Raw genomic sequence first — 14,852 nt, 5'->3', positions numbered from 1 at the left:
ATCAGCAGAGGATTGCGGTCCCTTGAGTTATAGTTGCCTGCACTAACTATAACGGGGGAATTTCATTGGTTTTTTATCAGTAAAATTTCCGCTAACTATAACATGTGTGAAACCTATGGTTTTTTCAGTGAATATATATATATATTCACTGAAATCAAGGGAGTTGTCCCGAAACGCGTTACGTGAAGAATAAATATCCAAGCCGGATGGCAGAAAGCATCTCCAGTGTCGGTGTCTGATTTTTATTGAAGTCGGATTTGGTTGGAATATATATATATATATATACACACACAAGCATGCAAATGTTCACTTAAAAAACAAAGGTTAAAGTGAAGTTATAGTTAGGAGTTAGGTGTTTAAATACGGTAAAAACTAATGTGTAAAAAGTTGAAAACCTCTCAAATTGACAAGTTATAGTGTAATGAGCTGATTATGTTATGTTATGTTAGTGATATTTGTAAAGCACTCAAATCACCTCCTAAGGGGTCTCTCTTCGCTCTAACTTGCACTCCCACCACACACTGCTCATGACCTCACATATGACATCACTCATGACATATTAAATTATATAATTAATGACATCCTAAATTTCTAGGGCTTAACCATACCTAACTATAATGTCACTTTAGCCAATATTTTTTGTGGGAAAAGTATATGGGGTGTGTGTGTGTGTGCGTGCATGTGTGAAGCAATGCGGTCAAAGGTTCACGGTGCATGCTCACTACTGCTGCTGGCAGGAGAGGGAGACTGGCCCTCTTAAGGTATCCTAACCACAGATAACCCGGTTCTCCGGGGGCTCCAGTTAGTTTAGCTTCTTCAAAATACTGCGTGGCAACAGCAACGCATTTCGACTAGTCTTGCTCACAGTCAGTCAGTCCCTTTTGCTGTCAGTTATATGCAAAGTGCCAGTCCTGCTTGTTATGAAGCACTCTGGGTAATGTATTATGACATTACCTAGTGTTGACACAGTAAATTAAAGCATTTGTTTCAGTAAGGCAGATCTTGTTTTACAAAAAATAATAAACGGTTACTAAAATATGTCAACTAGTAAACATTCATGTCTCCTACAAATGATTGCTCATATGTAATTGTTGCACTTTGTAGTATAAGTGCCCATTTGTCACACCAGCATAATTAATATATATGGGGAAAACCAAATTCCCAAATCATGTCATTCTTGGGTTGTTTGAACAAAACACTACCATGTGCATTTTATATATAAACACCAGATATGTATACAGTGAGAGGGAGGCAAAATGTACGCTCCCTCACTACCAACCTTTCACAGTGCCCCCTAAAGTCTCCATAATCACTCTCTCTCACGTGTATTTAATTAGTTGTATAGCACCTCCTATACCAGTGTAGAGTGATTTTTTATTCTTACCAACATGAACCCTTTTTGAAACATTAGAATAATGAAAGACAGAGGAAAAATTATAATGCTCTAATCTATATCTTGCAGTTTCCATGCAGCTCTTTGACATTTATTAGCTCGCTGTTCCATGTTAGGATTTTAACATCTACACTGCCAGTAACAAAAGGATTTCTCTGACAAAAGCACTGACTGATATCAAATATATGCACTTTCTGATCTTCACCATACACATTCTTGGCAGCAGGCATATAAACCCTCAGTGCTACCATCAAATGAGTTAAAACTTCCACTAGACAAAACTTCTTCTCTCTCCAGGAAGAACATTAATCACTGTAGTTATCTTGACATTTTTATTGCTGTATGAGAATTGCCAGAGGCTAGCAATGCAGCAGCAGGTGCTTTTAAAGCTATAAAATACTTCCAAGGATGGCGCCCCTTGAAGAGTCAGCACCCGGTGCGGTGGCACCGGTCGCACCACCCTAGAGCCGGCCCTGACTGTGAGCAGCAAGAGGAGGACATGATCTACTCCTCATAGTCTACTGGCCAGTCCTTTCTCCTCTTCCCCACAGCACTCGCTTGCAGAGACTCTCCTCGCTGGCTCCGCCACTGCCCAGGAGTTCATTGCACAATTTAACTTTGGTACCTGTGACACTGCTGCACTTGTCCTTGGCTTCAGATATCTCAGTGACACGAATCAGGTGGCACATCAGCAGGTTTAGTTGACCCAGTATGCCTGTTGACAACAGAAGATGGGATTGACTTCACCTATATATTCACACAAGGAGGGGGCCAGAGAAGATTTTATAGACCAGCGAGGGCGAACTCCCTAAAAATAATCACCAATCACACAAGGTCCCTCGGGTCTATTAAGAGAGGGAGAAAAAAGGAAAAAGAGGCTGACAAAGAAGGAGGCACCCCTTTAAAGGACGGGTTCCCTCACCCACCAAAGAAGGAGGTTTGAAGGGATGCCTCCTTCTTGGTATGTATGTATGTATGTGTGTTCTTATATAGCGCTCGACTTACCCTTGGGCATCTCGGCGCTTGCATTGGGAACCTGTCCTGGCTTTTTCCCTGTGAGATAACCCGTACTGGGCATCCCCAAGGTGAAAGCCAGGCATCCCACCGTGGGGGGGGGGGCGTAGTGGAGATTAAGCAAGCTATTGCCCAGAGTTGCAGAGTGTGAACGCATGATTCGAGTAGGCACCGAAGTGAGAATTATTGAGTCTGTGGACACTTGGGCTCAGACCCTGCCGCATCGGGAATTGAACCCTGGTCCTGGGTCTGACCTCTGCTTCAGGGTATGCCTCCTCTAACCAGTGAGCCACACTTCTCCACGGTCACCCTCTTTTCCCTTTTTCCTCCCTCTCTGAATAAACCCAAGGGCCATTGTGTGATTTATTGGCTTCACCTAGTCAGCAGAGACAGTGAACATAATTGCAATGTAGAAGCTGGCACGGTTCATGTTGAAGCAACTATTCTTGTATGCTAAGGTGTTTCATAAAGAAACTTACTGTTTGTTGCACTCTTAGAATTGCCTCTTCGATACCTGCGCCTGCAAGAACACCATTGACTGCTTCTGCGCGGCCCTATCATCCTATGTTCGAGCCTGTGCCATAAAAGGACTTGTCCTGACTGAATGGAGATCCGATTTGTGCAGTAAGTAATAAAGATGCTCAATAGACGTCATCCCACGTAGGCTTCCAGGGAGAGATTCTGCTTTATGTTCTGCTGACATCTGTCTCCTTTAATAATTGAGGAATGGGATGGAACTACCATACATTTGCAGGAGTGGTTCCTTTCTACCAGATGACAGAGTTCCTGATTGTTATTTTGGTTTAGACTTCCCCTGCAGTGTTTCACATAGATATTTCCTTCCTTCGGCTCTTTATAACCCTACTGCAATGTTGTTATTGGGATTTCCTCAACATAGTTGTCTAAACACCGTCTTGTCTTTGAGCACTCAAACTACCAGTATCTTTTTAGGTCTCACCTGCAGTCATTAGCTGTCCAGTGAGATTTTAAGTCCTCAAACATCACGTAAACAACACAAATACACACCACACAATGCACATCAGACAGGTACAGAAAGGGTTTTTTAGAGAGCCTCTTTCACTCATTGACTACTGCGGCTCAGACGTCTTTAAACATTGGCTAACAGAGTCCCTCAGTGTTGGTTTCAGCCCATGGCATTTTGCAGATTTGAACATCTTCAAAAATAGTTTGCACACACGTTGACCTTATGTTTTTTATTATTGTATAATTTGAATAAGGAGAGATCCCTGCACTTTCTCTACGTGAATATCACAATGAATTGCAAAGGGTCTATATTGTTCATCCCATTCTTTAAAGTATATTCTTTGTGGGATCAAAGATTTGACAGATTTCCACAGGCAGTTGCAGACCTGAGTTGATTTCTTGCTGGGGCTTTGGAATGTGCAGTGTTAGCCGCTAGGACCGAAAGATGCTTGGATTACATGATATCCGCTTAATCTTCTCATGGTTCAAAGGGTTTCAACCAGTTCTTTGCTTAGTCAGCATGAATTGCTCAACCACAGATTCTAGGGAAACTGGTTCTTGCCAAGTGGAGTCTGACACTCCAGTTCAAATAAAATGCTTAAGTGTCAGAGTAAGATATCCACTTGACAGGTTCTGCTCCCAGATTCTACTCAGTTTAATTCAGCGAGTCACTTGAGAAAAAGATGCTGGAGTTATAGACACATGTGCTTGTGCCAGTGTGGGGGTAGTACTGAGGGTCTCAGTGTCTCAGCATCACCCGTCGGTGGGGTTCTGCCTGTGTCCTTGCACAGCTCCATTACACTGCTTTGCCCGCCCCTGTCCTGGCCTTCCCCGCCATTTTTTACAGGCTGTAGACTGTTGGATTCCCTTGCCTCCAGCCAGATTGCAGTAACGAGATGACACCGCACAGAGGTGATATAAATAGTTACTTTATTCTTCAGATGATATCACTTCTTCTCTTAATGCGAGCCTGGGTCAAACTGTCGCTGGTGGAATACAGAACACATTACATGTTCTGAATTCCACACGCGCCAGCAAGTCACCGCACATTTCCCTTCTTTAAAAACAATAACAGAAAACTTACATGAGACAACATTAATACATAAGTAAGAACCCATGAACTTGACCCTTAAAACATTTCTCAATACTATACATCAGTCAAGAATACATTTGCAAAAATTCTAACATGAATTAATACAATGAGACATTATACCATAAAACATACATCCCCTTATAATATCACTACTATACTATATAATCCTTGTGTCATACAGGGCTTTTCCGGAACCTTTGTCCCTGACATTTATCAACAATATCATCATTTGACGAAACAAACTTCCTCCAACTAACTTTGTTATCAGAGCTTTTGGGTGAAGATAAAGTCTTAGAAACTGCAACCTTCCTATCAGAAACCTCCCTATTAGGCCACAACCACTGAGGAACTTCAACCAATTTGGAAAAACTCCAAACATTTCCATCAGATAATTCAGCAACTTGACGACCAACTCGAACCACTTTCAAAGGATGAGAAAAGCGAGATTCACCAGATTTCACAAACCTTCCTTTTTTCACTCAGACCCAGTCATTAACTTTCACAGGTGAAATAATGACTTCATCCAAACACTCATCTGACCCAGCCTTGTCATTCTTTTTCTCTAGTAATTTCCTCATCCATGCTTGATTCAAATTTGATAAGCACTTCCTTCCTCTCATTTTTTCAAAAGGTGATTGATCACCAGTGCTCCTAGGAGTATTCCTATAACTCCACATAACTTCACTAATGGCTTGATGACAATTTTTTCCATTGGCAATAGCTAATTGCAAACCCTCTTTAAAAACCTTGATCCACCTTTCAACAATCCCATTACCCTGAGGGTAATATACAGAAGAACGTTTGTGGATAATACCATGCCTATCAAGGTAACTTTTCATTTCAGTAGAAGTCAATTGTACGCCATTGTCAGTTATTAGATATTCAGGAAAACTTTCCCTTTCAAACACCTCATTTAGAAATTGAATGACTGTTCTTGAAGTTATGTGTGGAACCATTTTAACTTCAGGCCATTGTGATAACTGATCAATGAGGACAATTGCATAAACCGGATTCTGGCCTAGACATATGGGACCTGCAATATCTAAAGAAACTCACTCCCACACCCTAGATGGTCTAGACACAGGAAGATGTTCATAAGATACAATTTTCTGAGACTCGTCACTAATACAGCATTCCATACAATCCCTAACCCTTCTATCTACGGCTTTATCCATAGCTGGCCACCAAAACTCACTTCTAATCCTGCGTTTCATACTTGTCATACCAGGATGTCCTTCATGAGCCATATCCAAAATAGTTTGTTGCACATCACTAGGAACCACCAGCTGTAAGCCTCTCATTAAAATATCATCCTTTATAGACAATTCATGAGAAACTTGATAAAATGGGTGCATACACTCCGGCACATCAACCTTTTTCGGCCATGTTGATTTTATGTGCCCCCATTACTCTCTTAAGTATGGTATCATTCTCACAAGCCAATTTCCATTCTTTTTCTTGAACACAACCGTTCGACACTTCACAAATAGAAATTACCTTTTCTAAATTATCATTATCCTCTTCTACATCATTGTCATCGTCCACTGGTAACCTCGATAAACAATCTGCCAGCACATTTCTTGCACCAGGGATATATTCGATTTTAAAATGAAAATCTTGTAATTTATATTGCCATCTGGCAATTCTTGAAGTAGCTTTTCCACAACCTTTTGTTGTGAAAAGATCCACTAAGGGTCTATGATCTGACCTAACTCTGAATACTGTACCATATACATATTTACGAAAATATTCAATACCCCACCAACAAGCCAGAGTTTCTTTTTCCAATGTAGAGTATTTCCATTCAGCACCTTTCAATGGTCTGGAAGCAAAACCAATGGTAACCAAATGACCATCTTGGATTTGCATCAAAACAGCACCTAAACCCACATTGCTTGCATCCGAAATAATTATTGAATCATACGCTGTGTTGAATGTAGCTAAAGCTGGTGCAGATGCAATTTGTTTCTTTAAATGCATAAATTCATAACCACAATTTTCATCCCAATTAAATGCAACATTCTTTTTCAATAGATTTCTCATGTGAGTTGTTTTATCCGTAAATAGTGGTATAAATCTTGCATAATATTCCGCAAGACCCAAAAAAGATCTAAGTTGATCTTTATTTTGCGGATTGGGTGCTTGCTCAATAGCTCTAATCAGATTTTTCTTGGGTGACACACCATTTTTATCTATTGAATGACCTAGATAATCTACAGATGATACACCAAATTTACATTTGTCTTTGGTCAAAGTTAAACCGTTGTCTTGAAGAATGCACAACACTTTGTGCAGTGTGTCAGTATGTTCATTGGCATTAGAAGCAAAAATTAAAATATCATCTTGAAAATACAGTACATTGTCCAAATCTTTAAATAACTTGTGCATTAACCTTTGAAATACCGAAGATGCCGAAATTAATCCAAAAGGCATTCTTTTGTATCTAAAGGCTCCCTCTGACGTAATAAATGAAGTAAGATGTTTGCTTTCCTCATGAAGAGCAATTTGATGATATGCATTGGATAAATCGAGAGTAGAAAATATCGAAGCCCCTTTTAATTTAGTGAACATCTCACCAATGTTTGGTAAAGGATGCCTGTCAACCCATACGCTATCATTCAGATCCCTCAAGTCAACACACAACCTGACTTTACCGTTAGGCTTGTGCACGACAACAACTGGACTTAGCCATAACGAGGATTCTATTTCTTCAATTATGTCAAGTTCACACAATCTTTTCAACTCGTTATTAACTGCTTCTCTTAAATGTAAAGGTACATTCCTTACTCTGTGAACCTTTGGTATGGCATCACGTTTTAAGATAATTTTGTGTGAAATTTTTTTTAGTAGACCTAATTTTGTAGATGAAAATACACTTGGAAATCTTTTTTCCCATTCAGCTGCAGGATCCACATCAATGTGAGCTATTAAATCCGAATACCCCAAAACTTGTTCGGGATGATTAGGATCCAAAGTGATCATTAAATCCCTCTGCTGGGGCCACCCCAACAGACATGAGCCCTCTTTAGCAACATAAATGAATGGATTTCCCTTTAAAACTAAGAGTAGATGTGAAGAATCCTAGTACATCAATTGGTTTCCTACCATACCCTACCAATTTAATATCTGGAGGAGATAAGTTTACATCCGAGAACTCTTTTAACCACTCATCCCCAATAAGTGTGTGCCTGGCACCAGAGTCAGTCATGACCCTAACATCCTTATTACCAATTGTAATAGTGCAGAACGGAGCATCCCTCATGGTGCCATTCACTTCATAAACTGCCAAAAAATATTCATCTTCATCGATATCATTCTTAGCTTCTCTGATATTATCATCCATCTGACTCTTATGCTCATAACTTTTGTTTTTTAACTTGTTCTTATTTCTACACATTCTTGTATAATGTCCCTTCATTTTACAATATCTACACACTTGACCAATAGCCGGACATTTTTTATCGTTTGCTAAATGACCAGGAATACCACATTTAAAACAAATATACTCTTTTTTTCCTTGAATACCCTGAGCATTAGATTCTGTCTTATTCATCTTGGTTTCAGTAGAATTCGATTTTTTAACCATGTTAACTTCTGCAGCCTTTTGCTCAGCGAGTTCTTTCAATCCTAATTCCATATCTTCAAAACGATGAGCAATATCAAGTGCCTTATCCAAAGTTAAGTCTTCTGCCGCTAGCAATTTCTCCTGAAGTTTGACATTTGCAACTTTGTGTACCATTTGATCTCATATCATTTGATCATGAAACGTTGAGTAATTACATTTCGATGCTAATATTCTTAAATCATTTACGAATGTATCTATTGACTCATTTACTATTTGACCTCTACTCAGAAATTTATGACGTGACACTACTTCATTTACTTTTTTTATGTAGCGTTTGTCTAATTTTTTTATAGCATCTTGGTAAACATCTATGTCCTCCTCTGACGACGACACATTATCTGCGGTTGGTAAATGACTTAAAATATGTCTTCCTTCAGCACCAAGACAATGTTTCAAAATAGCTAGTTTCCTCTTCTCTGTATAATGTTCACCTCCAATAGCTTCTATATAGGCTTCAAACCCTTCTTTCCATCGTTTCCATTCTAACACTGGTTCACCAGGAGATGGCAAAAACGGAGTAGGCGCGTTGAAACCTTCTATTTAGATGAGATTAAATTTGTTTATACCAACTTGAATACTTATGTGGATAGCATTTATTTATATTAATGTGTCTTCATCCCAATACTCTGCTAGGTATATTTTGTAATCTTGCAATACTGTAAATAGGCTTAAATTGTTTTACAGCTCTAAAAACAACAGTACATATCTGGATGTGTGACACCAACAAGGTCCACTTTGATGTATTTTACTTGTTGCCTTCGTTATTTGCTGTGCACATCAGTGATGCACCGAAAACCCTGAATAATTCATCTCAGGAACGCGTTATCCAGTTCCTCCCTTTCTTTTTTTTTTTATTATTATTATTATAGGACCTTAGCGCATTACTTTGCCCCCGCTTCAATTCTTTCAAATTAATTGCTGTGTACATCAGCGATGTACACCTCTTTTGCCAATCACGTTACATGTAGGACGTACGTAACGCTACCAACAGCAACATTCTGGTTGCCAAGGAGACGCTTCCTGCTTGCGCATGCGCTTAAACGAAATCACTGATGACGCGCGTTTCTCTCTAGCTCATGCGCACAACCAACAACATCGCCGATTTAGGAATTACAGCCAAAACCTTGTCAGCCTCACCGGACCCTTCACAGATGATCAAGGCGATACTTAATCGTGCACATTAGAGTTATTTCATCGCAGCCATCGACTTTCGTCTTGCTTGAAGCGGAGCATTCATAAATGATGGCACCTCGATCTGCAGACTGCAGGACTCCAGACTCGCTTCCTCGTTTTCCGATTGTCGCCAGTGCAGTAACGAGATGACACCGCACAGAGGTGATATAAATAGTTACTTTATTCTTCAGATGATATCACGTCTTCTCTTAATGCGAGCCTGGGTCAAACTGTCGCTGGTGGAATACAGAACACATTACATGTTCTGAATTCCACACGCGCCAGCAAGTCACCACACAGATCTCAGTGTTTGTCCTTGGCTCGTGCTGCTTTCTTGCTCGCTTTCTCTCCTCATCACATGAGGTCGGCAGTCCTTGTCCCGTGCACATACAGAGTAGTTCTTGCTCATGACATGGATGGGGACCTCACCGGGTTGAGCTGTTGCACCCCATCCTTCTGGAACCTGCTGTCTTGTGGGAGATACTGTCTGTCTTTGAGAGTTTTTGGGAGGCAGAAAGACATGCAGCTATCTGTGAATGGCCATATGGTGGACTGAATTATTTTGAGTTAACATCTTGCCGGTTGGAGGGGAGATGTGGGCAGATAGGCGGGAGGGAGACATTTTAGGGAGGCACTGTGTGAAGCAGGTAGTGTGGGAGACTAGGCAACCACTGTGTGTGGCCTGGGCACTATTGTTCTTTAAGTAGTTTGAGGGTCACGCTGGTGTGCAGGCTGGCTTCTGTTTCAGTGTTCCCAAAATGTTGGCAGCTGCATTTTCACTTTCACCACCAGAGTTGTTACTGTCATATTACCCTGGTGCATTTTTTCACACTACATCTGTGTTGGCCGCTGGAACTCTCTCAAGTTCGCTCAGTGAAATATTTTTGCTCTACATTTCCCACCATTGACAACATGAAGACCAGATCTCAAAACAAGCCTTTCAAATTAGAATATGACATAAAGCCTGTACATGCTATAGGCACCTGGAGTACAAAACGGACCACTAATGATAATCCAACTCCTCTGGCTATTTCACTGGTGGCTCCAGGGTTGCAAACTTTCCAACTTTTAGAATCTCAAGAAACAGAATATGTATCAGCGGCATCCAATCTCAACCCTCCAGCAATAACTTAGAATGGTTAATGAGAATAAACCATCAGCTCCCGAAAAAGAAAAACCGCTTTTTAAACAAATAACAAAATAGAAACAATTACAAAAATATTTTGGTCCGCACACATGACAAGCAGTCCGTTCATTCAATGATAATTCACACAGATGTATATTCCTTCAATCTTTATTCTCATATTACTCTTCTCAGTAGCCAACGCGTTTCATCCTGTTGAAGGACTTCTTCAGGGCTCCTCAATCCATGTATCTGTCCCACTGAGTGTCCTTTCTTCTTGATGACAGGAAATATAATCAGATCCCTCTTCTGTATCGCTATGTAAGTATAATCCTTCAACAGGACGAAACGCGTTGGCTACTGAGAAGAGTAACATGAAAATAAAGATTGAAGGAATATACATCTGTGTGAATTATCATTGAATGAACGGACTGCTTGTCGTGTCTGTGGACCAAAATATTTTTGTAATTGTTTGCTGTGGAAGGCTCTTTCACAACAAAGGGAACCAAAAGGGTCTGGTTCTCCTTGGTCAACGCACCAAATGTGACTATATTTCCCAGAAGCAAAATAAGTGTGGGTCTATATCCTAGATCCTTTTGTGTAAATTATTAACAAAATAGAGACAGTTTTCGACTCAGTGCAACCTCAAAACCAAACATCAAGATCTCTTCTTCACAGGGACAAATTAGTTCATTTTCGGACTCAAGTAGCTCTAACTCGAAAAAATGGCGCAACATAGGCCTCCGCAGCTCCTGTCGTGTGGGGGGCCCAAATTGAAGGGGCCCCCTCAGCACAGCACCCTGGTCGGAGAGCTCCTGATTGAGACCGGTAGGGGCCCCCCTCAAGTTTCGTTACGCCACTGACTCGAACTCCATTGTAGTACTAGAGAAAACATCCCTTTTAGAACAAGCACCACCTATCCATACAATGCTCACAAGGACAATAATCAATACTTTTCCCAAACACGCAAAATCTCCAGATAATCTTGTGAAGTCTGATTTAATTTTTGTTGTGGACCTTTTTTCATCCTCAGTATTGCTGGATTATGTCCAACAACCAATGACCATCCAACGGAGAAATAATTCCTTTGCAAATTCCTTTGCAAACTCGTTAGACAATTACAAGTTCCTATAGGACCTAATCAGCCTATAGAATCGGGCAATTATTAACACATATTCAACTGCTCAACTTCTAAATTCATCACTTAGGCCAAAATGGTAATCTTACTCCTGTAAGGACACTAATGATCTGAACACTCCACCACTTTTCCCGGTTCCTCAAGCAGTGGGAGTGGTGACAAGAACCTTACCAAAAACGGCAGATACCTTAGGGGAAAATTCTTCGGCTCTTGCTGAACAAACAATGGTATTAAAAGATATTAAAGATTAACTAAAAAATCTAGGCGACACTTAGAAACCTATTTTGGATGCTAAAAAATCGGAATCCAACTTCCCAAACCTTTCCAGGCTGGAGGATATAGTAGACTTACTTCATCTACTGCATTGGAAAGTATCTACTAATCAAATGGACCGCAATACAGACTCAAATGTACCTTCAGAAGCTACCATAGGGGAGAGGATGTGGCCTGACAGCTAGGGCGGTCGACCTCAGATCTGGGGAACCGAGTCTCGGCAAGGACGCACAACAGCCTGCGATTCTGGGCATATCACTTAATCTCCCCGTGCCTAAGAAACATGAATGTGTCCTCATGTAACGCAACTGGTGCTCATATAAAGTCCTCTGATACCCAATACCTTCGGGTCAAGTTCGCGTTATATAAAACTCCGTAAAAAAAAAAAAACATTGAAACCCAAACATCTGAATCAAACATACACAGCAGTCGTAACCTTAATGACGCATAAAATGAGCAGATTAACAAGGTCATTTTTATCCCAAACAAACAACATAACCCAGCCATAGCTGTCTCCGTTACTGAAAGAATTCAATCTGCTGAATTAACAATCTTAATTTTTGGCAAGTCCAATAGGTGGTTTCCCACACATGGTATAAGGCTGGATTTGAAAATTTAATGATGGCAGGGCTGAACGTTAGAGCACAAGCTCCATCTCTTCCCCGAGCAAGTAAGAGTATAAATCCTGTCCATTTATGTATTATCTTTGGTGGTTCATTTCAATGCAACACTGTTATTTTAACAACATCTTGTTTTCCCTAATGACTCCAGCAACACTAAGTTGGACCTTGAGCCCAAGGTAGTTTGTATTTACTCGATAGCTCAAATCTTCTACAATCATACCTCCCCCCTACATTCAATAACAATTAACACACCATTCTCCCGTGGTGTGCATGGCCGTACAACAAACACATTCAGTGGCTTTCTGAAATCCACGCTTTACTCTCTAACAGGCATAAATGCAAGGGACAGTTGTAAGAGAAATTACTTGTATTTCATATTGCACCAAAGCCCCTGATTGTTGCACCGCGGCAGCACCCTGATTTCCCACTCCCTGTCAATTAACAGAGCAGGCCCGGTATGTTTTTTAATGTAAGGTATTCCCATGAGGATGGAAAACTCAGGTGCCCTTTCTCCTCTTGTTTCAGGCAAATACTCATCCGAATGTCCAAACACCATGACTTACAACTACAATGTCACCACCTGTCAGCCCAGCTGCAGCGCCATCAGTGAGCCTGACATGACCTGCAACACCCCATTTGTGCCTGTGGACGGCTGTGTCTGTCCTGATGGGGAATATCTGGATTACTCTGGGACATGTGTCCCTGCTGCTACATGCCCCTGCTACTACCAGGGATCGATTGTGCCTTCTGGTAGCACCGTCAATGGGAATGGCCTCATATGGTAAGAGAAGCTGTTTCCATCCATCATTGGCTCAGAGGCAAGCAGGGGAGGGGGTCTAGTTTGAAATTGATTCTGATATTCTGTCTTGTGATGAATACCCTGTAAATACCCCGCGTCTACAGCTTTCTTCAGCCCCATGATCAAGAAGCTCAGATCCCATTCCGAGCTCTTGCAGATTAGCCGTCCCTTAGTTTTGCAAAAATACCATTCTATGTACCCACCATGGTGAGCTAAAAATGATCAAGTCATTTCAAGTGAACACATGAATGGCCCATTTATTCATATAAAGAGATAGCATAGAAAATTAGGATTTATCACAGACGAACGCTAAATCCAATGCTTACTTACCTCATCCAAAGAGCTTGTTAATTAGAGTCAAGACTATATTGCATCCAGTAGGCTCTGGCATGTCCTAATTCTCATTAGAGTCATGAGGGTAATTCCATAAAATATAGGCCCCGCCTCACATTCGACATAAGTAAGAGTTGCAGAGTCAGTGTCTGTAAACAGAGGAGACTTCCCATGTCTCTGTGATGGAACCTTTGGCAGGAGAAGCCATATGTGTAAGTGCATTTGTTATATGTTGCTGGTGGGAAGTTCAGCACAATCTGTAATGTCATTCTACTTTCATATAGAACAAAGATAATTTCAGATCACAGAATAATCAGAGACACTGCAGAAATGTTTTTTGTCAGTTTACCTAGAAATGGTTAAAATCACGAGTTCTATTTTCCCATGCACCGGGTGGCAATACACCAGGATATCTGCAAAGTCAGTCCCAAGCGCATCTTGCCCTGGGGAGTAATGGCTGTTGGAGAAATGGCTAATGTCCTCCTGCCCAATTGAGATGGGAGGACATGTAGCCATTTTTTATTCTCCCTCACTACCAGGCAAAACTTAGTGGTGGGGGACAGTAAAATCGCAATAATGCTCCCCTCGGAATGAGAGATGACTCCCATGACGATGGGAGAATTACTTGCTTTCTTTACAAAAGAAAATCTTATTTTGTGATTTTCTTTTGGAAAATAAAGAAATATTACCCTGGGCTACAGGGCTGCATCCTGCTGATGCAGCCCCATAGCACAGTGTAAAATGCATTACTAGTAACCGCCATCACGGCAGATCTTGGCAATGCTTTTATAAATGACTGCGTGCTTGGCTGTCATTTATATATTTGGCAGGCAACCCCTCTGATATGGGGACGGGGTAAGTTACTCGGTCCCCATGTGTTTTAAGGTGATTTATTAGAATGGTGTAGGTAGGTACCTACCACTAGTAATAAGGCCACAATCCCAATATATATGTTCAAGTCAAGGTCTCAATAAATGATTCCCTTGCTCAACTCCTCGAAGCTGGCTGCAAGCAGGCAGGCGTAACTTAGGAGACAGGTGTATACAGCATTTAGAAACACCAATACATTAAATAAGTAAGACAAAATACACAACAAAAAATCCAATAACAATTCATGGAAATAGGTTATATTTCTATGAACAAATAGACATCAGAAAGACAAAAATACAATGTAGGGAACCGGAGATAAGCACTTTTAAACAATAAACTTAAAGAATAAACTATTTCTAGTGCTTAAAAAACAATATTGCCAAGTTGGGAGATCTGGTTGCGCTTGACCGG

The 14,852-nt window shown here is 40.8% G+C and overlaps 1 protein-coding gene across 1 annotated transcript in view; it reads left to right on the top strand.

The window, feature by feature from the left end:
* The window catches only part of LOC146860919 (mucin-5B-like), a 223,886-nt gene that overhangs the window by 99,357 nt on the left and 109,677 nt on the right, over positions 1-14,852 (top strand). Inside the window, exons 15-16 of the mRNA XM_085646187.1 lie at positions 2,905-3,031; positions 12,965-13,220. Coding sequence (XP_085502313.1) covers positions 2,905-3,031; positions 12,965-13,220 — 383 coding nt within the window. The remainder of the gene's footprint in view (positions 1-2,904; positions 3,032-12,964; positions 13,221-14,852) is intronic.

This window comes from Triturus cristatus, chromosome 3_1, assembly GCF_964204655.1.
Source record: "Triturus cristatus chromosome 3_1, aTriCri1.1, whole genome shotgun sequence".
NCBI classification, from domain to species: domain Eukaryota; kingdom Metazoa; phylum Chordata; class Amphibia; order Caudata; family Salamandridae; genus Triturus; species Triturus cristatus.
This window is presented reverse-complemented; position numbering and strand designations above follow the sequence as displayed.